This window comes from Lampetra planeri, chromosome 38 (genome assembly GCF_965212315.1).
Source record: "Lampetra planeri chromosome 38, kcLamPlan1.2.h2, whole genome shotgun sequence".
In the NCBI taxonomy this organism is placed as follows: Eukaryota; Metazoa; Chordata; class Hyperoartia; order Petromyzontiformes; family Petromyzontidae; genus Lampetra; species Lampetra planeri.
Genome location: NC_136144.1, coordinates 342,561 through 366,576, shown reverse-complemented (window position 1 = coordinate 366,576; position 24,016 = coordinate 342,561). Strand labels below are relative to the sequence as shown.

The following is a 24,016-nucleotide window of genomic DNA, read 5'->3' as shown; positions in this document are numbered from 1 at the left end:
TGACTGGGTGAGTGGGCGAGTGGATTCCTGGGCGACTGGGTGAGTGAGGGAGTACATGAGTTGCTGTGAGCTGCAGTCTGACGGTTAAGTGACTTCGTTAGTAGGTGAGCGAGTGGTGAGCGAGTGAGTGACTCGGTGAGCGAGTGGGTGAGTGAGTGGTTGTGAGCTGCAGTATGGAGGTCGAACGCTGAGCAGAGTCGCTGCCATGGTTCGTACCGCACTGGGCTTTAAACTCGACACACCTGAATTCGATTCCCGCTCGCGTCAAACGTACGTGGCGAGTAATATCTGAACCAGTATCGGGCCTCCCCTAGGTCAACTCAGCCTTAAGTGAGTACCTGGCGCCGTGCGTGAACACGGGTGGGGTTGCGTGTTTGGGAGGGGCCGAGGGTCAATACACGGAGCGAGGCTGCGAATCAGCGGCTACGGCTCCACCCCCCATCATCCCCGCAATCATCTCCCCCTGTCCCCCCGCGTCTCCATCGGGGACTCTGTCTACCTGAGTCTCTCTCTCTCTGTGTGTCACCCACCGTGTTTCTCTTGACTGTGTCTTTGCCCTTGAGTCACTCCGCTTGAATATATTTCCCCTGAATCACTCTCCTCTGAATTATCTCCCTTTTTGTCTCTCCCCGTGTCTCTCTTCTCACTCTCTCTCCCCCTGCCTCTCTCCGACTGTAACTCTCTCTCTCGTCTCCCTTTGTCTCCGTGCACGTGTTCAAACTAACCACGTCGTCTCATTAGAACCCACCATCACCACCACCAGCAACCACGTTGTGCCGCCGTGAGTCGTGAGAAGATGCTCAACGTTCAGGCTCGGCGTGCGTCGAGGTACAGCGACCACTGCACACATACACCCACGAATCAACGAATACTCGACGAAATAATTGAATGAATCATCTTATGAGTAATGGAATTAATAGTTTCATGAATAATGGTATGAGTGATAGAATTAATAATTGAGTTAATAAGTGGATGCCTAATGGTATTAATAAGCAGACGAATCATCGAATGATTTATCGATATACTAGAACGAATAATTAAATGAGAAATTGAATGAATAACAGAACAAATACATTACAATAGTCCTATAAACGTTCACGCGAGCCACAATGTTTATAAAGGCTCACAATAGCTGTGTCCCAACTGTTACGAATTATAATTCGCCGAACCGCGCGTGCGCTTGCGTGTGTTGCTTCATGCGCTCGTTCGTTCCACGTCATTCGTTCCCGTGGTCAGGAGTGTTTGTGTGTCCCTGTGTTACTCTTTGGTTTTTTCGGTAAAGTCACGTAGAAATAAAAAAATAAATAAATTTAATAATAGCATACGACGTTTCAGATCAAGTTTGTCCGTGTATATTTATTCGGGGCATGAATTAATTCATCCGTGCATCCATCAATCTGTACATTGATTCGTGCATCCATCCACCCGCACATACATCTGTGCATTCATTCATCCATTCGTGCATTCATTATTCTGGCATTCGTTCATCACCCGTGCATGTATTCATAATAATAATAATGCAATTTATAACGCGCGCAAATTTGCGGACGTAACGGCCACAACTCAGAGGCGCGGAGCCAAGCTCAGAGTCGCTCGAAAGCGTGGTTATAGAGGTGAGTTTTTAAGTCTCTCTTGAAGGAGGCGATTGAGGTGATGCTGCGAATGTGCAGAGGGATGGCGTTCCAGACTGTTGGGGCTGCCACCGAGAAGCGGCGCATAGACATGACCATCCTGGATCTTGGTATCAAGAGGAAGTCGTGAGTCGCGCTGCGCAGGCATCTGCCGTGTGCTGAGCTGCAAGTTGTCAATAATGAAGAAAGGTACGGCGGGCAGGCAGATGTGAAGGCATTGTGGCAGAGGCAGGCGGTCTTGTATGTGACCCTGCTGGCGATGGGCAGCCAGTTGAGGGCACGGAGACAGGCGAGTGAGTCGGGACGGGGATGAGTGTGGCCAATGATGAGTGTGCTAGGTTGTTTTGTAGTCTTTGAAGTTTTTTTAAGTTGCCAGTGGAGGTCCGGACTAGGACGGAGTTGCAATAGTCAAGGCGAGACCCAACTATGCAACATGCCAATGTGTTGGCAATTTCAGTATCCGTGCACTCATTCATCTGTCCACTCATTCATTCATTCACCCACTCGCTCACCCACTCATACAGCCTCCCCTTCTCCTCCCAGCGCCGCACTGCACCCGCTGCTCACGCGTCTCCGGGGGGACGCGGGGCGCCTGGCCGGGGCTCGGGTGGCTACGACCACCCCTCTCCTCTCCGCCCCACTGCACCACTCCTCCGCCCGGCAGGCAGCAGCAGCAGCAGGAGGAGGGGCGGGGGCCCGGTACAGCTACGTGGTGGTGGGGGGCGGCAGCGCAGGCTGCGTGATAGCCGGGCGCCTCTCCGAGGACCCGGGGGCCAGCGTGCTGCTGCTCGAGGCCGGGCCCCGGGACACGGTGCTGGGCAGCAAGAGGCTCGCGTGGAAAATCCACATGCCCCTGGCACTCGCCTACAACCTGTGCGATGATAGGTGAGCAGCTGCGGGAGGTAGCGCTCATTTTAATGGTGGTGTGGTTGTGGTGGTGGCGGTGGTGGCGGTGGCGATGGAGCGACGCTCACAACAACGAGCGGCACACCGGATGGTTAAAACACAGCAAGTTGGCACAGTAGGGGGGCACAGCTGGTCCATCTGCTAGTCATCTCAGTAAGCCAACCCATGGCATCGCCTGGGTCTGTCCCGAGACCTCATATCAGCGACCCTTCGACAATTCACGTGGCTTCAAAGTCCACCTGGCCTGGCGCAGGCGCCGTGATGACATCACCGTCACTTAGTGGCGAATGGCGGATGTTGGTATTGGTGGTAATGACTGACTGGCAAAATTGCCCCACCTACTGGGTCGGTGACGCTGTGGTGGGTTTGACCAATGCCATTGGAGTGACAAGCGAAACTAATCGGATAATGCCCTCACGACTCTTTCAGCTGCCAGTGGCCAGGCATGAGGGCTGGTGACCCCCCCCCACCTTCAATTAAATTCCCCAAAAAACTAATAAACGAAATAAGCGTGCGTCGGAGAGCTCGAGGGGACAGGTACTATACTGGGATAAAATGAATCTGCGATAAAATGAACTCGTGCTCGATCCTTGCTCGATATGTTTACATCGCTAATGTGATTCCTGTCACATGATTTCTGGATCAAACAAGCCCACATTAGGTTGCCCCTTGATGCTGATTGGCTTCCTTCCACATTTACATAAATTATCATTAATTCTGTAGTAGATACATTTTATCCTGTTACAGCGTCTATGACGTCTCCTGGCCAAACTCCGTTTGGATACTGAACCCCCTCGCGGTTCCTCCAGACACAGCAGGAAACTACTGCGGTTGGCCACGTGGAATGTCCAAACACTCACCGCAGAGGAGAGGCTGCCATTCGTCTGTTGGGAGCTAGGCTGGTACCACCTGGACCTCTGTGGAATACAGTAGGTTTGGTGGGCTGGTCCCAGGTGTTGGCTAAAGTAGCCCCTCGGGATAAAGTCACCCTGTTGGATGCCTTTAATGATCTAGTGGGTCATGACGCAGCCACTTTGGCTAGAGTAATTGAAAAGCATAGGCCAGATCAGCTCAATAGCAACTGTAGGAAGCTGCTAGACTTATGTGCAGCCTTTCGGCTTGTAATCACCAAAACGCTGTTCCTGCGCGGGTGCATCCACACAACATCACGGGTGCACGCCGGGTTTAAGCAGATAACATCTGCTGGACTGTACAGGGGCCCATGTCCTGATACCATCAATCAATTCAAGATTCAATATCGCACCATATTCAGTAAAAATTAATCTGAGATCTAAGCTTGGATGGCACTGAGAAACTGAAACTTTAGTTAAACAGAAGAGAACATTAATGTGTTTAGTCCGGTCTTAAGCTGGCAGTCTGTTCCAGACCACCAGAGCTGCAGATGAGAAGCTCCGTTCTGCTATCCTAAGGCGAGTGGATCTCCCACACAAGCAGAGGTTCATTTCTGATGAGCCTACATTTCGTGGTGGTAAGAATGGGTGGATGGCATTGCTTAGGTAAGTTGGTTGGCCAGTTGCTTTTGCTATAAACGCGACCTTGAACAGTTGAGGCGATGGGGCAGCTGTGGAGATCTTGGAGGAGTCCTTATACATGGGCAGCGTGCTTATGAGCAGCGCCGGTTTGGTAGCAGAGGTCTATCTTCATATCAGTCAAACGGCATTATCTTTTCATCCGCTACCTGGACTGTCGCTACGCATGAAACTCCAGGTCTTCTTGGCCACAGTTATGCTTGCAAAACATTAAGCTCTCTGAACAAAACATCTGCGCTGGTTTAAACACATTCAAGTTGACCTTCCTTCGATCAATCCTCGGTTCAATTAGACTGGATTGTGTGAGGAGCTCAGGTTCTTGAAAGATCTGGACACGATCCGTCAGCAATCTGACTTGGCAGGCAAGGCTGCATTGGCTTGGTCACGTAGTCCATATGCCCAGCCACCATGCCCAAGCAGCTTCTGTTTGGCCAAGTAGAGGGGGCTACATGGGTGTTGCATTGTCTAGAGAAGAGATGGACTGATGTGGTACAGAATGATGTTGAATTCCTGATGACTAGTACCAGTCGTGCCAAGATTTGCCTCTGTAGAAGAACGCCCTCGTGAAGGAAGCTGCTACTCGGCAGTCGCCCTCCAGCAGCAACGGAGGGCAGAGGAGCGACGCTCACAACAACGAGCAGAGCGCCGGGCAGATACAACGCAGAAAGTTGACACAGTGAGGAGCACAGTTGGTGCATCTGAAGACTAATTTGAGATTGAAAACTCATTACTTTAGAACTGCTTTTTTTGTTTAGTTTGGTGTCCTTCCACCGCACCTCCAATTAACACGGTTGTGAAAGAAGTTCAACACACGCACATTTGCAAGTAATTTCAGCCAATCAACCGAGATTGTTCCATGACATCCCGCCAGCAAGCCTTCGGAATGTCTTGTGGGCTCAAAGTGCACTTAGCCTGGAACACACGCCGTAGTGACGTCACCACCACTCAGTGGTGAATGACGGTTGTTTTCATCAGGGGGGTGACGGGAAACAACAGATTCTGTCCCGCTGCCGCACGGCCCCCCACAAGGTACCCCCCCCCCCCCCTTCCCTACTGCTTGCTGTGATGCGCCTCAGGTACAACTGGTGCTACCACACGGAGCCCCAGCAGCACATGGAAGGACGCGCCCTCTACTGGCCACGTGGCAGAGTGCTGGGGGGCTCCTCGTCCCTCAATGCCATGGTCTACATTCGCGGCCACGCGCTCGACTACGACACGTGAGCCTCGCCCTCACAACGGAGAGACCCACAGAGGCGCGGATAGGTTGACGGACCAACGCAGAGACGACTCAGAGACCCACGGGGCTTGCTTAGAGTCACAGACTGGTGTACAGTTGCACAGACTCGCATAGAGACCCATCGACAAATCTCGAACCACGGGCTTACAGAGTCAAAGACTCACATAGAGAATCATAGACTCGCATAAAGACAAAGATCCCCCGTATAGCCTTACACAGACTGTTGGGGCAAGTGCTGTTAGCAAGTAGCACCGATGAAGGCCGAAACGGCGCACAAGGGGGTGGATCGCCAGAACCACGCCCGGCCGCCTTTGTAACCCCGAGTGGTGATGTTTACACACCGCACAAGGTACTCATTTTAATCTGGGTCGACCTAGGGGAGGCCCAAGACCGGGTTCAGATAATCGTAAAAGCTTTTAGCCATGAGCTGGAATCGAACTCGGCTCGCCGGGTTTCATAGCGCAGCGTAGCGCTAACCGCGACACGACCCCACCACACTCATGTACATACGCATAGACTCCCGTGAAGACCCATGTACTCATGGATTGTCTGTTGTGTGAGCCTGCGAGGCTGATCGAGCGGGGCACCTCCCACTGCAGGTGGGAGCACGACCACGGCGCGCGGGGATGGTCGTACGCGCACTGCTTGCCCTACTTCCGCCGCGCGCAGAGCCACGCGCTGGGCGCGGACCCGTACCGGGGGGGCGACGGCCCCCTGCACGTGTCGCGCGCCACCCCCGGGGACCCCCTGCACGAGGCCTTCCTGGAGGCGGCGGCGCAGGCTGGGCATCACATCACTGGGGACATGAACGGGTACCGGCAAGAGGGCTTTGGCTGGATGGATCGCACCATACACCAGGGTGAGTGAGTGAGTGAGTGGCATCATCCACCAGGGTGAGTGAGTGGCAACATCCACCAGGGTGAGTGAGTGAGTGAGTGGCATCATCCACCAGGGTGAGTGAGTGAGTGGGTCAGGATAAAGGCTCAGTCCTGCAGTGGCAACATCCTTCCTGCAGGCCTTCATGGTCCCTATTCTCCAACAACATTTGGCCAAACAGCCTGCTCGAGGCTCCCCAGGGGACCTCTATCTTCATCTTCGTGTGCACCAGGCAAGCGCTGGAGCACGGCGTGTGCCTACCTACACCCGGCGCTCTCCCGGCCCAACCTGGAGGTGCGGCACCGCGCCAGCGCCACTCGTGTGCTCTTCGAGGGCGACCGTGCCGTGGGCGTGGAGCTGCTGCGAGCGGGGGTCATGGAGCGGGTGAGAGAGGGAGTCGTGGAGCGAGTGACAGAGGGGGTCACTGAGCGGGTGAGAGAGGGGGTCACAGAGTGGGTGAGAGAGGGGGTCACGGAGTGGGTGAGACTGAGGATCATGGAGTGGGTGAGAGGGAGGGTCATGGAGTGGGTGAGAGAGGGGGTCACAGAAAAGGGGTCACGCAGCGGGTGAGAGAGGGGGTCATGGATTGGGGTTATGGAGCGGGTAAAGAGAAAGTGTCACGGAGTGGATGAGAGAAGGGTCACAGAACAGGTGAGAAAGGGGGTCACGTAGCAGGTGAGGGGTCACAGAGAGGGGGTCACGGAGGGGGTGAAAGAGCGGTCACGGAGCACGTGAGAGAGGGTGTCACGGAGCAGATGAGAAAGGGGGTGACGGATTGGATGAGAGAGGTCACAGTGCGGGTGAGAGCTAGGTTCTGGGAGAGAGCAAAAGTGGGGGCCATGGATCGCAACGTGTGGCCAGCATCACATGGGTGGTGACTGTCCATTGCAGCTGTTTGCCGAGCGGACCTTACCGCTGTGACGATAAGCTGCTGCTGCCACTGATGCCGATGATGCTGCTGGACTTACGGGGACGATGTGAATATGGCTCGGAGCCACGCAGGGCCAGTGGTTGGGGTTGCAACGAATTCTTTCCGCGTCGAATGCCAGGTGTACGCGGAGCGGGAGGTGATTCTGTGCGGAGGAGCCATCAACTCGCCCCAGCTGCTGCTGCTGTCCGGCATCGGACCCGAGAAGGAGCTCAAGAGGCTCGGCATCCCGGTGCTCGTCAACAGTCCCGGTGGGTCACCGAGGTTCCGCGTTGATTTTCGTGAACTCGGCGGACCAGAATAGAGGGAGCTCAGTCAGGATAAGAAATGCAAAACGAATAAAGTTCAGCAATGGAGCCAAATAGATGATGATGACGATGATCATGACGATGCTGACAATGTCGAAGATGATCATAACGATGGTGATAATGGCGATGATTATGATGATGGTGATGATGATGATGACGATGATGATTATGATGATTATGGTAATGATGATACTGATTATGACAATGATGATGGTGATTGAATCATAGTACCCCACCCACACGTTGTGCGTGAAGGCGTGGGCCTGAACCTGCAGGACCACCTGGAGGTGTACGTGCAGCGGCGTTGCCTGCAGCCCGTGACGCTCTACGGCCTCCTGCGGCCGCACCGCACGATCAGTGCGGGCCTCCAGTGGCTGCTGCGCTTCACAGGCATGAGAAAGCCCCCCCGGCCCCCTCCACCCCTCCTCCCCCCTCCAAAGTGTATTAATTATCAGCGCGCCCACTCCACCAGCGATACAGCTGCGTCTCTCCATGTGTCCCCCGTGTCTCCGTGTTCATCCCATGTCTCTGTGTCCCTGTATGTCCGTCTCTCCATGTGTCCCCCGTGTCTCCGTGTTTATCCCATGTCTCTGTGTCCCTGTATGTCTGACTCTCCATGTGTCCCCCGTGTCTCCGTGTCCCGCCCAAGTCCCCGTGTCTTCCCCGCTCCCCCCTCCCCATGTCCCCATGTATCTCCATGTCTCCGTGTGATCCTCTGTGACGGAGGGAGTTTCAAATTATCCCCGCTATAGAGTCGATATACGTCGTGCTAAGGACATTGGGGGGTGGTGTGATATGGGGTGATATGGGGAAAGAAAACACACCAAGGTTGCAACAGCAAGGGAAGGGGAACTTGGTGAAGGTGAGGACCAGGCACGGGAGGAGAGGGGGAACAACAACCACCACACTGCTTGACTATAGTGTGGGGTCTCCTCCCTTCAGCGAGGCTTCCACTTGTGTCCCCGTGTGTCCCTGTGTGTCCCAGTATGTCCCCGTGTGTCCCCGTATGTCTCCTCGTGTACCCGTGTGTCCCCTCATGTCCCCGTGTGTCCCTTCGTGTCCCCCTGCCAGGCCCCTGTGCCACGGCCCACATGGACACGGGGGGGTTCGCTCGCTCGGAGCCCTCGGTGGCTCACCCTGACGTCCAGTTCCACTTCTTGCCCGCCCAGGTGATCGACCATGGCCGCGTAGACCCAACCATGGAGGCCTTCCAGGTGAGCAGGGGGACATTCCACGTTACCCCGGCGGGGGCAAGTACAATGCACTTTTGTTTTCTGTATGTATGTTGAACTTCTTTCGCACCCTACGCAGCCGGACCGTGCTCATCGGAAGTGCAAACGAGCAATGGTAATGAGAACGCACACTCAAGCTGTGCTTTACCCAGCCCAGATAGATGATAGTGATGATGGTGATAATAGTGACAATGGCCGTAATGGTGATGATGTTGGCAGCGGTAGTGGTGGCGTATGCACACCCACAGAACATGAATTATCAGCGGAGGGATGCAGCACGGCCGATGAGTCAGACACCTTCTATGACCTGTCCCAGGTGCTAGCTAAAGTGGGCCCTTGGGATATAGTCATTCTGTTGGGTGACTTTAAGGCCCGAGTGGGTCATGACGCTTACACGTGGGCTAGAGTGATTGAAAGGCATGGGCCAGATTAGCTCAATAACAATGGTAAGAAACAACTAAACTTTTGTTCAGCTCATGGGCTTGTAATCACCAACACGCTGTTCTGGCATCGGTGCATCTGTAGTGGTGGTATTGACGTGCGCCGACTGTGACAGTGATGGATCACGGGGCGGCGCGGGGTGCGGGGTTGGGCACGCGTTGTGGGCGTGGTGTGGACGCGCGCGCCGGGAGTGACAGATGACGGGGCGGCGCGGCGTGAGTGGTGAGGCACGATGAGATGTGGGAAAAGAGGATCGTAGCCAGCGCCCGGCGATTGGTCGAATAAGTGGGTGCTCGCAGCGACGTCCGCAGGTGGGGTATAAAGGGGGACGCGCGAGAGCACTCGGGGGGAGTTACCCAGTTGAAGACCCGAAGACGGAGCTGAAGACTTAGTCGCTAAGTGGATGTTGGTCATCCGAGTAGCTCAGTGGCGTTAGTCGCCGAGTAGCTAAGTGGATGTTAGTCATCCGAGTAGCTCAGTGGCGTTAGTCGCCGAGTAGCTAAGTGGATGTTAGTCATCCGAGTAGCTCAGTGGCGTTAGTCGCCGAGTAGCTAAGTGGATGTTGGTCATCCGAGTAGCTCAGTGGGCGTTAGTCGCCAAGTAGCTAAGTGGGTGGTTGTCACCCGAGTACTAAGTGGATGTTGGTCATCCGAGTAGCTCAGTGGGCGTTAGTCGCCAAGTAGCTAAGTGGGTGTTTGTCACCCGAGTACTAAGTGGATGTTGGTCATCCGAGTAGCTCAGTGGGCGTTAGTCGCCAAGTAGCTAAGTGGGTGTTTGTCACCCGAGATACAAGTAGGTGTTAGTCACCTGTAACCAAGTTTGATAAAATAAAGAGTGTGTTACCCGTGAAGTCGTCTCCCGCCGAGTTACTACATTACAACTGGCGTCAGAAGTAAACCTGTCTTCAAGAAGTATGGACACAAGGAAGACTACCCGTACCCACGAGCGAGGTCGGGATGACGACGGCGTACCGGGGACACCGACCTCGGGAGTAGAGGACGAGGAGTTGCCGCCGATGCAGCACTTCGCGGTGATGGCCGACGCTCCGCTTGCCTCCGACACCGGCCTCCAGGACGCGCACGCCCGGTTGGCGGAGTTGCTACTCGCCGCCGCCGCTGTCTTGGCCGACATCTCCGTTCCGGCGAGCGGAAAAACGGCTGCGGGGGTCGTGGAGGAAGCGACGGTGGAGGATTCCCGCCAAAGGGCGCTTCGCGCCAAAAGTCTGGAAGTTGCCGCCGTTTTGGGGGGGCCGCCACCGATTGGCGGGAAAGACGGACGCCACGTGGCCGGACACCTCCGCGCAGCGCAGCCCACGTCATCGGCGCGCGCCGGAGCCCTCCATTTTGCGCCTGACAACCGAGCCGACATTTTACACAACTCCAGCGGAGCGCGGGAAAATCTCTCCGACGTCGACGACGATCGGGTCCTCCAGCAAAGATTGCCCGCGCTGTCGGCGTTCAAGGCGGATGGGGGCGACTGGGGAGCCTTCCAACGAAGGTTCCTCGCTCATCAGGAGATGTCGGGGTGGTCCGACACCACTGCCCTGCGTGCGTTGCCAGCGATGCTTGACGACGACGCGCTTGCAGCCTTCACATCTGCTGCAAGGTCGTCCCGCTCTACGCTCCAGGCCGCACTACACCTGATGGCGAAGGTGTTCGGGCCGCCCTCCACGTGCCGCCACCAGTTCTACGATCGGCGGAAGGTGGCTGGGGAAACGACGCTAGCCTACCGCACGGCACTGCTCGCCTTGGCGGACGCGGCTTTTCCCCGCATGGATAAGGAGGGGAAGGACGCCATGGTGACGGAGCAGCTGCTGGTGTTGGCCCACGAGTTGGGGGTCCCCATCAACGTGGCAGACGAGATGGAGATCTGCTCCCTGGCGATCGCCACGAGCATTCACGCGTACGAGGTCCTCAAACGCAAGCCGGGGGTCGTCTGCAAATGGCCGGGGAATGCGGCACTGGCCGCCACGATCGCCGAACCTCAGCCAGCTGCGGTGCAGGAGCGGGGCTTCGCTGCATCGTGTCCGGGGGAGTGGAGAACGGGAGGTCGTTCGCCCACACGTTCGCCCCGCAAGCTGGAGCAACCGAAACCTACGACGTCCGTCGTCTGCTATAACTGCGGCCTTCGGGGTCACGTCGCAGCCGGGTGCCAGGCCCCGCGTCCGCGCGCCGCAGGACCACGTCGGGACGACGACCAGGGCCACAAGTCATCCCAACAAAACCCGGCAAGTCGCGGCACCTCACACGTTCGGTCCACAAACACGGCACATTCGGGTCGCCGCTTCGCGGTGGGGGGTTCGCGGCTGGGTGCCGGGGGTTCAATTCGGCGAGGGGGGTCCGTACGCGGCCCGCAAGCAGTCGAGTGGTCCGAATTGGCCCACAGGATCGTGGCTGCGTCAGCCGGGTCGTCCGTGGTAACGGGGTTCATTGACGGGGTTGAGGTCCGGGTGCTTGTTGACACGGGTGCGTCGGCCACCATCATCTCGGACCTTATTTATAACATTCTTCCCGTCCAAAGTAGACCCCTTCTGCCAGTAGACGTGCCATTTTATGCGGCGAATGGGGGATCCCTGGGGATCATCGGCCAGATTCGGGCGACTATTTGCATTGGGGACATTAAATTAGCGGGCCCTATTTTTGTATCATCATCGCTGGCCGTTCCCTGTTTGCTAGGTACGGACTTTTTGTCAAAAATGCCCATCAAAATTCTTATTGATCAGGCCTGCATAGAGCTTCCGTCAGGTCGGCGGGTTGCCTTCTTGTCGAGCCCTATCAAAGTGCGCACGGTTTGTGCGACGGTGCAGGCGCTGGCGACTCACACTGTACGGGTACCCCCGGGATCGCAAATGTTAGTACCCCTTCGGTTCAGGAAGCCACTCGAGGTGGGTGCGGAGGCACAGGGGGTGCTGTTGGGGCCGTCAAACAGAGCCAGTAAGGGCCTCGACTTAGCGGTTGCTCAAACCGTGGTGAGAGGGGACAGTGAGCCGTTCGTAATGGTCCTGAATACGGGGTCGCGGCCGGCCGTAATTGCGCAGGGAACGGTGCTGGCTCACGCCGCGCCGCTGCCCGTTGAGGAACGGCTCGTGGCTCAAGCAGATTTTACTGTCGAGTCGCATCCTCAAAGTGATGAGGGGACTGAGTGGTTGGACTCGCTGTGTGCGGGTTCTGCTAACTTGTCCGGGGTGCAATTGGGAGCATTGAGGGGTTTGCTCATCGAGTTTGCTGACGTGTTCAGCAAACATAAGTACGATATCGGCTGCACTGACCTGTTGCGCCACCACATAGCTACAGGGGACGCGGCCCCTATTCGCCAGAATCCCTTCCGGCTCAGCCCGGCCGAGAAGGAACATGTGCAATCGGCGGTTAATGATATGTTGGCGGCCGATATCATTTCGCCCTCTTCTAGTCCGTGGGGTGCTCCTATTGTCCTAGTAAAGAAACAGGACGGGTCCTTGCGGTTTTGTGTCGATTTCCGCCGCTTAAACAAAATCTCGATGGCGGATGCGTATCCGCTCCCCAGGATGGATGAGTCGCTGGATGCCTTGGCGGGAGCGCAGTTTTTTTCCACACTCGATCTGCTTTCTGGATTTTGGCAATTGCCACTCGATAACGAGTCTAAACCTAAAACTGCTTTCCGGACACCTGGGGGCCTTTTTGAATTCAACCGTTTGCCCATGGGCTTACATTCCGCTTCCGCCACGTTCCAGAGACTCATGGAATTGGTTTTGTCGGGCCTCCAATGGGATACCTGTTTGATTTATCTTGACGATATTATCGTCTTTAGTCGGACTTTCGAGGAGCACCTCCAGCGACTGAGAGCGGTGTTCCTCAGGATGCGTTCCGCTAAGCTTAAATTTAAACCGGCTAAATGTTTTCTGCTTCGGGAATCGGTCAGGTATTTGGGCCATATCGTGAGTCGTTCAGGGATCTCGACGGACCCTGCTAAGACGCATTGCGTCAGCTCATGGCCAACGCCAACCTCGGTCACGGAGGTTCGTAGTTTCATTGGTTTTGCCTCCTATTACCGTCGTTTTGTCAAGCAATTTGCCACCATAGCCAAGCCCCTGCACGCTTTGACGGCTAAGGGTGTGAGGTTTCACTGGGGGGCAGAGGAGGAGGATGCGTTCTGCTCCCTCCGTGACGCTTTGGTGCAGGCTCCCCCCTTGTGTTACCCCGATTTCACACAACCGTTTTTGCTTGACACGGACGCCAGCAATACGGGTATCGGGGGGGTGCTCTCACAGTTGGTCGGGGGGGTTGAACGGGTGGTCGCCTACGGTAGTAGGGTTCTTTCCCCCGCGGAACAACGCTATTGCGTAACTCGTCGTGAATTGTTAGCCATTGTGTTTTTTACACAGCAATTCAGGCCGTATCTTTACGGCCGTCATTTTACGGTCCGGACGGACCATGCGGCTCTACAATACGCTATGCGCGTGGCGCAGCCATCGGGCCAATTGTCCCGATGGTTGGAGGTCCTTCAAGACTACCAATTCACGACGATTTACCGCAAGGGGTTGCGGCACTCAAACGCGGACGCCTTGTCGCGGTTGCCGCCGTGCACGGACTGCACATGTTTGTTGGGATCAGCGCGGTGCAAACCCCCGGTCGCCGGCACCCCGGGAGTTGCGCTCGCCGCCACTGACACCCCGGGAGAGGACGCCCCCACGGGGAGGGATTCGCTGTTGTCGTTGCCCCTCATTGAGTGGGGCCGCCTCCAGATGTCCGACAGCTCCCTACTTACGCTGCGTCGGAAAGTTGGCGCTCCCGAACAAGGGGAGGCGCGGGTCGGTTCCTGGGTATGCAGACAGGGCCTGTTGATGAGGTGGGACAACATGTCCCGGCGTCACGTGCTCGTTGTGCCTGTTGCTATGCGGGGTAGGGTTGTTCTGGCAGCTCATGAACGGCTCATGCATCTGGGTTTTCACAAAACGCTCGCCCTAATCCAGCGAGACTATTATTGGCCGGGGATGGGTAACGACGTGGCGAATATTCTTAAGGGATGCGTAGGGTGCGCCAAAAGGAAACCGCCACCATTGGCAGCTAATCCACCGCTGCAATCCATTCAGGTTTCGCGTATAAACGAATTGGTAGCGTTGGACATCTTGGGGCCCTTTCCGGTTACACCAAGGGGAAATAGGTTCCTGCTGGTTGGCGTGGAATACTTCACCCGATGGCCTATGGCATGGCCGCTCGCCAACCAGTCGGCTGCGGCGGTGGCGGACGCCTTTGTCCAGGGTTATGTGTTGGACAAGGGCGCCCCCGAACGCTTGCTGACGGATCAAGGGAAGAATTTTTCGAGCGTTTTGTTGCGCGAGGTGTGCGACCTGTTGGGTACAAAGAAAGTGCGTACTTCCCCCTACCACCCGCAGACTGACGGGATGGTTGAGCGTCTGAACAGAACGATTACGTCTATGTTGTGCCAACAGGTCTGCGACGATCAGGTTGATTGGGACTTACAGGTGCCGGGGGTACTCGCGGCCTATCGAATGGCCCCTCATGCGGCGACAGGGTTTTCCCCATTTTTTCTTATGTATGGGCGGGAGGCCGATCCGGCCATGGACGTCCAACTGGGGATTTCCCAGCCACGTGCAAAATCTAAATTGGCAGACCACATCAAATTTAATATCGCCAAATTGACTGAAGCGCGGGAGGGGGCAAGGTTGAATTCGCGGTCGCGGCAAATTGCAAACGAGAAATTGCATGAGCGGAGGGTGCATACGCATGATTGGAAACCAGGCGATAAGGCCTGGCTGCATTGTCCACATGCACCGTTGGCTACGTCCCCCAAGTTGTTGAGACCTTGGAGGGGACCGGTGGAAATTGTGCGGGTTGCACGGCCCCAGAGTATACAGATTAAATGGGGGAAACGCCGTTGGTATGTGCACCCCTCCCGACTGAAGCCCTATGCGGCACCGTGTGACCCCGTTCTGTGCCGTGACGACCGGGCGTGTGATGTGACCGTCGACTCGGGGAGGGAGGTGTCGCAGGCTGATCCTCACGTGTCTCCACCTGACCCACCCCCAGGTGCCTCGGGCTTGACGGCTGCTGACCGTCGAGAGCCTGAACCCCGGGGCACGCACGAGTCCTCGATGCCTGGCCGATGTCTTCCTGAACCGCCGGCACCACCGGACGTTCAACCGCGTCTGGTGCCGTACGACGGACCGGCAAGGCGGACTCGGGCTAGGTCTCAACAATTTTCATGAGGACGGTTTTTTTGTGCTCTACACCGAGCTCGCCCGGTGTTCCCCTCTGCCGGGGTAATGTCCCGTTGTAGGGACGCTCGGGAGAAAAGGGGACACTGCACGAGTCGAAAGAAAAAAAAAAAATTTCCATTTATTTTTTTTGTATACACATTGCTATTGTCACTCGCCGGTTTGTATATATTGTTCTATTGTCGCGGTGGCATTGGTTGAGGGTTGCGGATGGTGGTGTTCGCGTCGTGTTGTGTTGTTAGCTTAGTTGTTGTTCTTGTTGTTGTGTTGTGTTACGGGGCACACAGGGAGGGTTTGTATATTTTTGTAGCAGCCGGGGCGGCTGCGAGCTATGTGGTAGGGGGTGATGTAGTGGTGGTATTGACGTGCGCCGACTGTGACAGTGATGGATCACGGGGCGGCGCGGGGTGCGGGGTTGGGCACGCGTTGTGGGCGTGGTGTGGACGCGCGCGCCGGGAGTGACAGATGACGGGGCGGCGCGGCGTGAGTGGTGAGGCACGATGAGATGTGGGAAAAGAGGATCGTAGCCAGCGCCCGGCGATTGGTCGAATAAGTGGGTGCTCGCAGCGACGTCCGCAGGTGGGGTATAAAGGGGGACGCGCGAGAGCACTCGGGGGGAGTTACCCAGTTGAAGACCCGAAGACGGAGCTGAAGACTTAGTCGCTAAGTGGATGTTGGTCATCCGAGTAGCTCAGTGGCGTTAGTCGCCGAGTAGCTAAGTGGATGTTAGTCATCCGAGTAGCTCAGTGGCGTTAGTCGCCGAGTAGCTAAGTGGATGTTAGTCATCCGAGTAGCTCAGTGGCGTTAGTCGCCGAGTAGCTAAGTGGATGTTGGTCATCCGAGTAGCTCAGTGGGCGTTAGTCGCCAAGTAGCTAAGTGGGTGGTTGTCACCCGAGTACTAAGTGGATGTTGGTCATCCGAGTAGCTCAGTGGGCGTTAGTCGCCAAGTAGCTAAGTGGGTGTTTGTCACCCGAGTACTAAGTGGATGTTGGTCATCCGAGTAGCTCAGTGGGCGTTAGTCGCCAAGTAGCTAAGTGGGTGTTTGTCACCCGAGATACAAGTAGGTGTTAGTCACCTGTAACCAAGTTTGATAAAATAAAGAGTGTGTTACCCGTGAAGTCGTCTCCCGCCGAGTTACTACATTACACATCCACACAAAATCATGGATGCACGCCGGGTTCATGCAAGAACATCTGCTGGACTATATAGTGACGAAACGGCAGATGCGGGCCCGTGTACTTGACACCAGGGTCTATTGTGAAGCTGATCTTTTCATTGGCCATCGCCTCGTCATCTTCAATATGTGCATTCCATACATTCATTGTGGTGGCCATTGTCCATCTAGGACACCACTCAAATCCAGAATATCCTGGTCTTGTCTAGTCGATGAAGGTTGCAAGCAATATTTTCACCCTTCCTGATGCTGAGGGGTAATGGGTGTCTTTCAAGATGGCAACTCATGCCGCTGCGATGGTTGCTTTGGGTACGTGATCCACAACTTCCCCAGCAACCCTGACTCATGGAGGTGTTGCAGCGAGTTGAAATTAAGTGACGGGCCCACGGATGTTTTCTGGCCCTGACACTATTAAGTGATGGGCCTACGGATGTTCCCTGGCCCTGACACTATCAAGTGGCGGGCCTACGCATGTCCTCTGTCCCTGACACTATTTAACATATTCCTTGAGCAGGTAGTTCAAAAAGCTTTTCATGGCTGTACCGTTTGGAATTTCTAGCTGGTACAGATAGGTGGAATTTCTAGCTGGTATAACTCGCTACTATTCAACCATGCTGTGGATTTGGATGATCTGGTGATTCCTGCCCACTCTGAGGAGTTAGAGGTGCTACTGCTGAACCGGGAGCATGCTACTAAGAAGTGGGTGACTTACCATCAGCCCCACCAAACAAAGTGCCTGTATGTCATTGCATGGGTAGTGAGTCCAACTGAGTCGCAGATGTTGTCTTGGGAGCAACACTATTTATTTCACCAACTCAACATAACATAATACAACCTACACTTGGGTGTTGAATGCCCATCTAAGCCACGCTACGGCAGAACTACACACAGTTCGCTATCCCGGCCCAGACCACAAGCTGGGTCCCAGACCGCGTGGCTAGAGGCTTCTTTAACCCAACGTGGATCTTCTTCACGAGCAACCCGAAGAACCTCGAGCCCCTCACGGGGCCCCCGTTATATCGGCCTGTTTTATACCACGTGACCACCCAGCGGCCCCCGTCCACCGGTGGCCCCCCTCCAATATCATCCGGTCACGTGTCGGCAGGTCATCCAGCGTATCATGCCCCTATGTAACCCTGGCTGGCTGACACTCCCTTTCGCTCCATCACCGGGAGCCCGCACCGCACACTATGTGGTGCCTCCGCGCTGACCAGCGTGCACCCAAGCCCCGCTAGGGCTGGTACTATGCCCAGTAAGCGGGCTATACATAATACCAACACATTATCCACTGTGACTTCGTAAGCCCAGCACCACACAGTGACATTCACAGTCACCACACATGCTCCCCTCCCTCCATCCCCCATGAGTGATGGAAAAGTTGTGGCGAGAGTAGAGAACTTTTTGTACCTGGGCAGTGTTTTTATGGCCAGTTGAGTGGCATTATATTTTCGTGAGCTTTGCAACGCCGTGTGGAAGATACCCGGCCTATCGCTCCACATGAAGCCCCAGGTCTTCTCGGCCACAGTTATGTCCTCCCTCCTCTATGCTTGTGAAACGTGGAGTCCTCTAAATAAAAATCTGCACTGCTCGGCTGTCCACGTTCCATCCTGGGTTTAATCAGACGAAATTGCGTGGGGATCTCACAGACCCTTGAAATATCTGGATACAGATCCATCAGTGAGCTCCTCTAGCAAGCAAAGTTGCGTTGGCTCGTATAGCCCACATGCCTAGTTGGATAGTTGGGGCTAAATAGGCGAGGCACAGGCAAGAGAAGATATGGACTGAAATAGTACTGGAGGATGTGGAGCTGATTAGACTTATTCATATTCTAGGTTCTTTCGGTAAAGTCACGTAGAAGGGAAATGATAAAATAATAATATATAACTGATTAGACTTAATTTTCGATTTAAAGCTTTCGTGACTGCAGGGATTCATCTTCTTTGTTCTTTCGGTAAAGTCACGTAGAAGGGAAGTAATAAAATAATAAAAATAAAACATAATAAGACTTGCCAATGATGAGTACCAGCTGTCTCAATATCTATGTGGAGGAGGCCTGTGAAGGATGCCCCTGGGCAGTTGGGGGCAGTCACTCCAACAACAATTGAGGGTAGAGGAGTGACGCTCACAACAACGAGCAGAGCACCGGGTGGCTAACACAACAAGTTGGCACAGTGAGGAGCACAGTTGGTGCATCTGCCATTCATCTTAGTCAGTCAACCCATGGCACCTGAGTTTGTTCCATAACCTCCTGTCAGCAAGCCTTCAACACTTTATGTGGCCTCAAAGTGCTCCTAGCCTGGGAAAAGCACTGGGGTGACGTCACCGCCACTTAGCAGTGAATGGTGGCTGTTGTTGTGTGTTCATGTGTGGGAAGTGGCGATTGGTAGTTGTTTTTTGGTGTTACAAAGTAATGATTTGGATGATGACAGTCATGATAACGGTATTGATGGAGGTGGTGTTGATCATGTTTGTGTTGGTGATGCTGGTCATGATAGTGGTGATGATGGTCATGATGATGCTAATGATGGAGATGATGGTGATTATGGTCCTGATGATGGTGGTCGTGGTGATAATGGTGATTATGGAGCTGAAAGTGGTGGTGGTGGTGATGGTGGTGATGGTGGTGATGATTTTGATGGTGGTAATGATGATGATTCTCGCAGCGGCTTCTGGCTGGCCATTGAACAAAGATGGTCACTGCATCACACGCTTTTGGATGCACTTCTGCGGCCATTTGGAACGCTCTTCGTTCAGATATTAGGAAGCCACTGGAGCTATACATATGTAAATCATCTAGATTGACAAATGTATTTATTTAAAACAGCTTTTTTTGTTTAGTTTATGCTCTTTTCCCAGCACACTCCGATTATCACGGTTGGCTACGTATCGTATGAAAAAAGTTTAACATTAGTATGTAGTGGTATAGCACTGGCTGCTGACGAAAAAGGGTAACTGCGGTGTACGGCAGTACTCGCGTCAGCAGGCCACGATATATACGAGAGGGGGACATCTAGGGGAAAGGTCACAGAAGGAGCCCATCGGGGAGCCCGGGAACCCACTAGTAGGTTCCAGAAAGGGGAGTATAAGAGGGGGCTGTCGCTGGAAGTGGGATTCCCGTCGTGCTGTTCAAGATCATTGTCGTCACCATCTTGTCGTCGTCACCATCTCCTCGTCATCGTCACCATCTCCTCGTCATCGTCTCCATCTTCACCATCTCGGGGTGCTGTTAGTCAGACAGCCTACCAACTGTTCTAAGTAGTGCCACCGACAACAGATGGTCTTAATTAAAATAGTGAGCACCCACGTAGGGTGTGTATTATCCCGATGGTGCTTGTTAAATAAAAGAAGTGGCTCCAGTTATTACTGTCTCCGATCTGCGTCACTACACATACATGATGATGGTGGTGGTAATAATGATGGTGGTGATGTTGCTTCTGATCGTGATCAGATGATGATGCTGATGATGATCTTGATTTCCCTCCACCTTGTCAGGCCCACGTGGGGTCGTTGAGACCAACGAGTGTGGGCTGGCTCAAGCTGCGATCCACCAACCCCACGGATCCCCCCGTAATCCAGCCCAACTACCTGAGCACAGGTGAGCAGGTGCCGTCGCATGATGCCCGGGTCGCGATGCGTGCACAGCAGCGGCTGTCACATCCTTTACAATACCATACAAGGTGGCGTTGTGCCTCACAGACGCAGGCTGCGGTTGTTCCAAGGTGTAATAAAGGACTCTTTCACTGTGTCTGTCTCCGTTGTCCTTTATTGGGTTCTTTACACTTGCCCCACACGGCCCTCGCTCAGAGCCTCCCCGCTTGGCAGCTCGACAGCTGCCGTCGCTCCCGTAGCCTTTCTCCACTCCGATGCAGCTCCGCTGCAGGTTCCCTTGTGCAGTCCTCCGGCTGCTCTCACTGCAGCTCCACCGCTGCTCCCCGTTCCTCCCTTGCTCGGTCACCGCTGGCCGACGGTGCCGAGTCGCACCGTGTGGCGATCTCGCCACTCTCCACTCTCCGCCCTGCGTGGCCTCACTCTCTCTCTATTCCCAAACTCTCCTCCCGTCTCTTCCGGTTCTCTCCCTTAAGACCTTACCCCTCTCTCTCACGTGACCTAACCCCTCCCCCCGTGACGTCATATCCGCGAGGCCGTTTACGCCCGCATTACAAAGGTAAGGAACGATGTTACTGTGTAGTCTAGCCCTAGTGAACCCACAGTGGCAGCTGCCCTCATGCATTAATCTGATAGTAAGGGGGCAATGTTGCTGTGTTGTTTAGCCATAGTGTACCCTCAGTGTCAGCTTTCTCTGTACATCAATCTGATAGTAAGGGGTGGTGTTGCTGTGTGGTCTAGCCCTAGTAAACCCCCAGTGGCAGCTGTTCTTGTGCATTAATCTGATAGTAAGGATGCGATGTTGCTGTGTGGTCTAGCCCTAGTGCAGCCCCAGTGGTTGTTGCTGTGTTGCTGCTATATATGGAATCCCATTTGAGTAACTTGCGGTGTACATTTCCGTCCACCATGAGTGAAGCAGACGGCAACGTAAGTAGCATTGTTATGGATTAAAGCACACCGCAGTACTGACCAGGGCGGCCAGCTGGACTCGAGCCGTGAACCTCGACAACAAGCGACGAATCCACTACCGCTGGGCCATGTCGTATGAGTAGACGTTCTTAACCAATAACCGGCAAAACGATCCCAAAACCGGTTACCGGCTCAGACTGGAAGGAACCAGCAAACCGATTCCAGAGGAACGTGAGTATTGAGTCTAGCAATGAGCGCAAACGTACAAACCATGTGTGTGTGACTGAATCACACGCAGAACCAGTATGTCATTGCGTGAGTCCTTGTGTCTGTGCCTCTGTGTGATAATGTGCATCTGTGTCTCTGTGTGTCTGCGTGTGTGTCTCTGTATGTATCTGTTTGAGTCGGTAATGTGTTTCTGTGTGTGTATCTGTGTGTCTCTGTATGCCTCTGTGTGAGCCTGTGTGTGTCTGGGTCTCTGTGTTAGTCGTTGTGTCTCTGTGCGAGTCTCCGTGTAGTGACTTTGTGGGTCTCACCCGACCCACCCCCCCGTAACCCCCCCACCCCCCGTTACCCCGTGCGTGCGTGCAGAGCGCGACGTGTGGGAGCTGCGCCGCTGCGTGGAGCTGGCGCGTGACATCTTCTCGCAGCCTGCCCTGGGCCCCTTCCGGGGTGCCGAGGTGTCGCCGGGTCCCGACGTCACCTCGGCAGTGCAGCTCGACGCGTGGGTGCGCCGGCATGCCGAGACCGCCTACCACCCATGCGGCACGTGCCGCATGGGCGACACGGCCAACGCCGTGGTAGACGAGCAGGCGAGGGTGCGCGGGGCGGGTGGCCTGCGCGTGGTCGACGCCTCGGTGTTCCCGTGCCTGCCCAGCGGCAACACCAACGCGCCCGTGGTAATGGTGGCCGAGAGGGTGGCCGACATGGTGAGGGGTCGCGAGCTGCTGCCGCCCAGTGGCGCACCCGTCTACTCGGCGTGAGCTGGGGGAGATGGTGGTGGGGAGTGGTCATGCAGCATTTAGCGCGCTGCACTAAAAACACGGTTATCTAAGTTCGTTTCACACTCATGGCCAACACCAGTGACGATTATTTGAACTGGTCCTCGGCCTCCCCTAAGTCGACTCAACATCAAATGAGTACCTGGTGCAGTGTGTAAACATCGCCACTAAGGAGACAAATGCGACCGTGCTTGGTGCTGGCCACCCACTTCCTCGTGCACTGTGCCGGCCTCGATAGGTGCTCGCTAACAGCACTTTCCCCAACAGTCTGTTAAGACTTTTTAGGGGATCTTTGTCGTTGTTTTTGGTGATGGCCTTGCTGATGGTAATGGTGATCATGATGGTGGAGGTGGTGGTGTTGATGATGATCGCGACGACGATTATGTTTATTGTGATGATGATGGTGGTGGTAGTGGTGGTGGTGAAGATAATCGTGACAATGCTAGTGGTGGTTGTTGTGATGCATCGTTGATGTGACTGGGAAGCAACATCCTCATCAATACTCTTTGGTTCTTTCGGTAAAGTTACGTAGGTATAAAATAAAATCAATCGCGACGTTTCGGGCGCAATACAAGCGTCCGTCATCAGGTGGGAAAGCATGATCTGCTGCTGAGGCAGACTTTTAAAAGTTTGAAATGGGTGTATCCCACGGGTCATAAAGAAGTAGGTGAGGCTAGTGATGTTATTGTAAGAAATTAACATGTAAATGTAAGATCGGAGAGTGGCCTCCTCGACGAGGGCATGGAAGTGGCTATGTTAATGTGAGAGATAAGCATGTTAATGTTAAATCGAATAGTGTTGCAATCCAAAGGCATGAGAGTGCAACCCAAAGGGTGCAATCCAAAGGGCATGTGAGCATTAGAGTGCAATCCAAAGGCATTAGAGTACAATGCATAGGAATGTACAACCCGCAAAGCTGTCTCCCCAGCCATGCGGAGAAAACCTTCTGAGGATCCAACCAAAACCATCACTTTACCGTACATACAGTGAGGGAAAAAAGTATTTGATCCTCTGCTGATTTTGTACATTTGCCCACTGACAAAGAAATGGTCAGTCTATAATTTTAATGGTAGGTTTATTTGAACAGTGAGAGACAATAACAACAACAAAATCCAGAAAAACGCATGTCAAAAATGTTATAAATTGATTGGCATTTTAATGAGGGAAATAAGTATTTGATCCCCTCTAAATCAAAAAGATTTCTGGCTCCCAGGTGCCTTTTATACAGGTATAAAAGACACCTGTTGACAGAAGCAATCAATCAATCAGATTCCAAACTCTCCACCATGGCCAAGACGAAAGAGCTCTATAAGGATGTCAGGGACAAGATTGTGGACCTACACAAGGCTGGAATGGGCTACAAGACCATCGCCAAGCAGCTTGGTAAGAAGGTGACAACAGTTGGTGCGATTATTCGCAAATGTAAGAAACACAAAAGAACTGTCAATCTCCCTCGGCCTGGGGCTCCATGTAAGATCTCACCTCGTGGAGTTGCAATGATCATGAGAACGGTGAGGAATCAGCCCAGAACTAGACGGGAGGATCTTATCAATGATTTCAAGGCAGCTGGGATTATAGTCACCAAGAAAACAGTTGGTAACACACTACGCCGTGAAGGACTGAAATCCTGCAGCGCCCGCAAGGTCCCCCTGCTCAAGAAAGCACATATACATGCCCGTCTGAAGTTTGCCAATGAACATCTGAATGATTCAGAGGACAACTGGGTGAAAGTGTTGTGGTCAGATGAGACCAATATGGAGCTCTTTGGCATGAACTCAACTCGCCGTGCTTGGAGGAGGAGGAATGCTGCCTATGACCAAAAGAACACCATCCCCACGTCAAACATGGAGGTGGAAACATTATGCTTTGGGAGTGTTTTTCTGCTAAGGGGACAGGACAACTTCACCACATCAAAGGGACGATGGACGTGGCCATGTACCATTAAATCTTGGGTGAGAACCTCCTTCCCTCAGCCATGGCATTGAAAATGGGTCGTGGATGGG

At 54.2% G+C, this 24,016-nt stretch overlaps 1 protein-coding gene across 3 annotated transcripts; it reads left to right on the top strand.

Annotated features, from left to right (window-relative positions):
• The first annotated feature begins 372 nt into the window (after nucleotides 1–372).
• CHDH (choline dehydrogenase) lies at nucleotides 373–22,582 on the top strand. Of its 3 annotated transcripts, XM_078612147.1 has the most exons (10): nucleotides 373–828; nucleotides 2,175–2,516; nucleotides 5,164–5,304; nucleotides 5,924–6,183; nucleotides 6,433–6,584; nucleotides 7,250–7,379; nucleotides 7,692–7,826; nucleotides 8,508–8,650; nucleotides 19,990–20,092; nucleotides 21,604–22,582. In XM_078612147.1, the coding sequence occupies exons 1-10, from the start codon at nucleotides 797–799 to the stop codon at nucleotides 21,993–21,995; spliced, it is 1,830 nt and encodes a 609-aa protein (XP_078468273.1). In that variant the 5' UTR covers nucleotides 373–796; the 3' UTR covers nucleotides 21,996–22,582. The 3 variants fall into 3 exon arrangements, with proteins under 3 accessions (XP_078468273.1, XP_078468271.1, XP_078468274.1); XM_078612145.1 differs by lacking the exon at nucleotides 21,604–22,582 and having other exon boundaries at nucleotides 19,990–21,516; XM_078612148.1 differs by lacking the exons at nucleotides 373–828; nucleotides 2,175–2,516; nucleotides 21,604–22,582 and adding an exon at nucleotides 2,517–4,763 and having other exon boundaries at nucleotides 19,990–21,576.
• The last annotated feature ends 1,434 nt before the right edge of the window (nucleotides 22,583–24,016 follow it).

Coding starts and splice junctions, on each gene's coding strand:
- CHDH (XM_078612145.1), top strand. CDS start 797: ATGCTCAACGTTCAGGCTCGGCGTGCGTCGAG. Junction 6,184..6,432: donor GGATCGCACCATACACCAGG/GTGAGTGAGTGA, acceptor CGTGTGCACCAG/GCAAGCGCTGGAGCACGGCG. Junction 6,585..7,249: donor GAGCGGGGGTCATGGAGCGG/GTGAGAGAGGGA, acceptor GTCGAATGCCAG/GTGTACGCGGAGCGGGAGGT.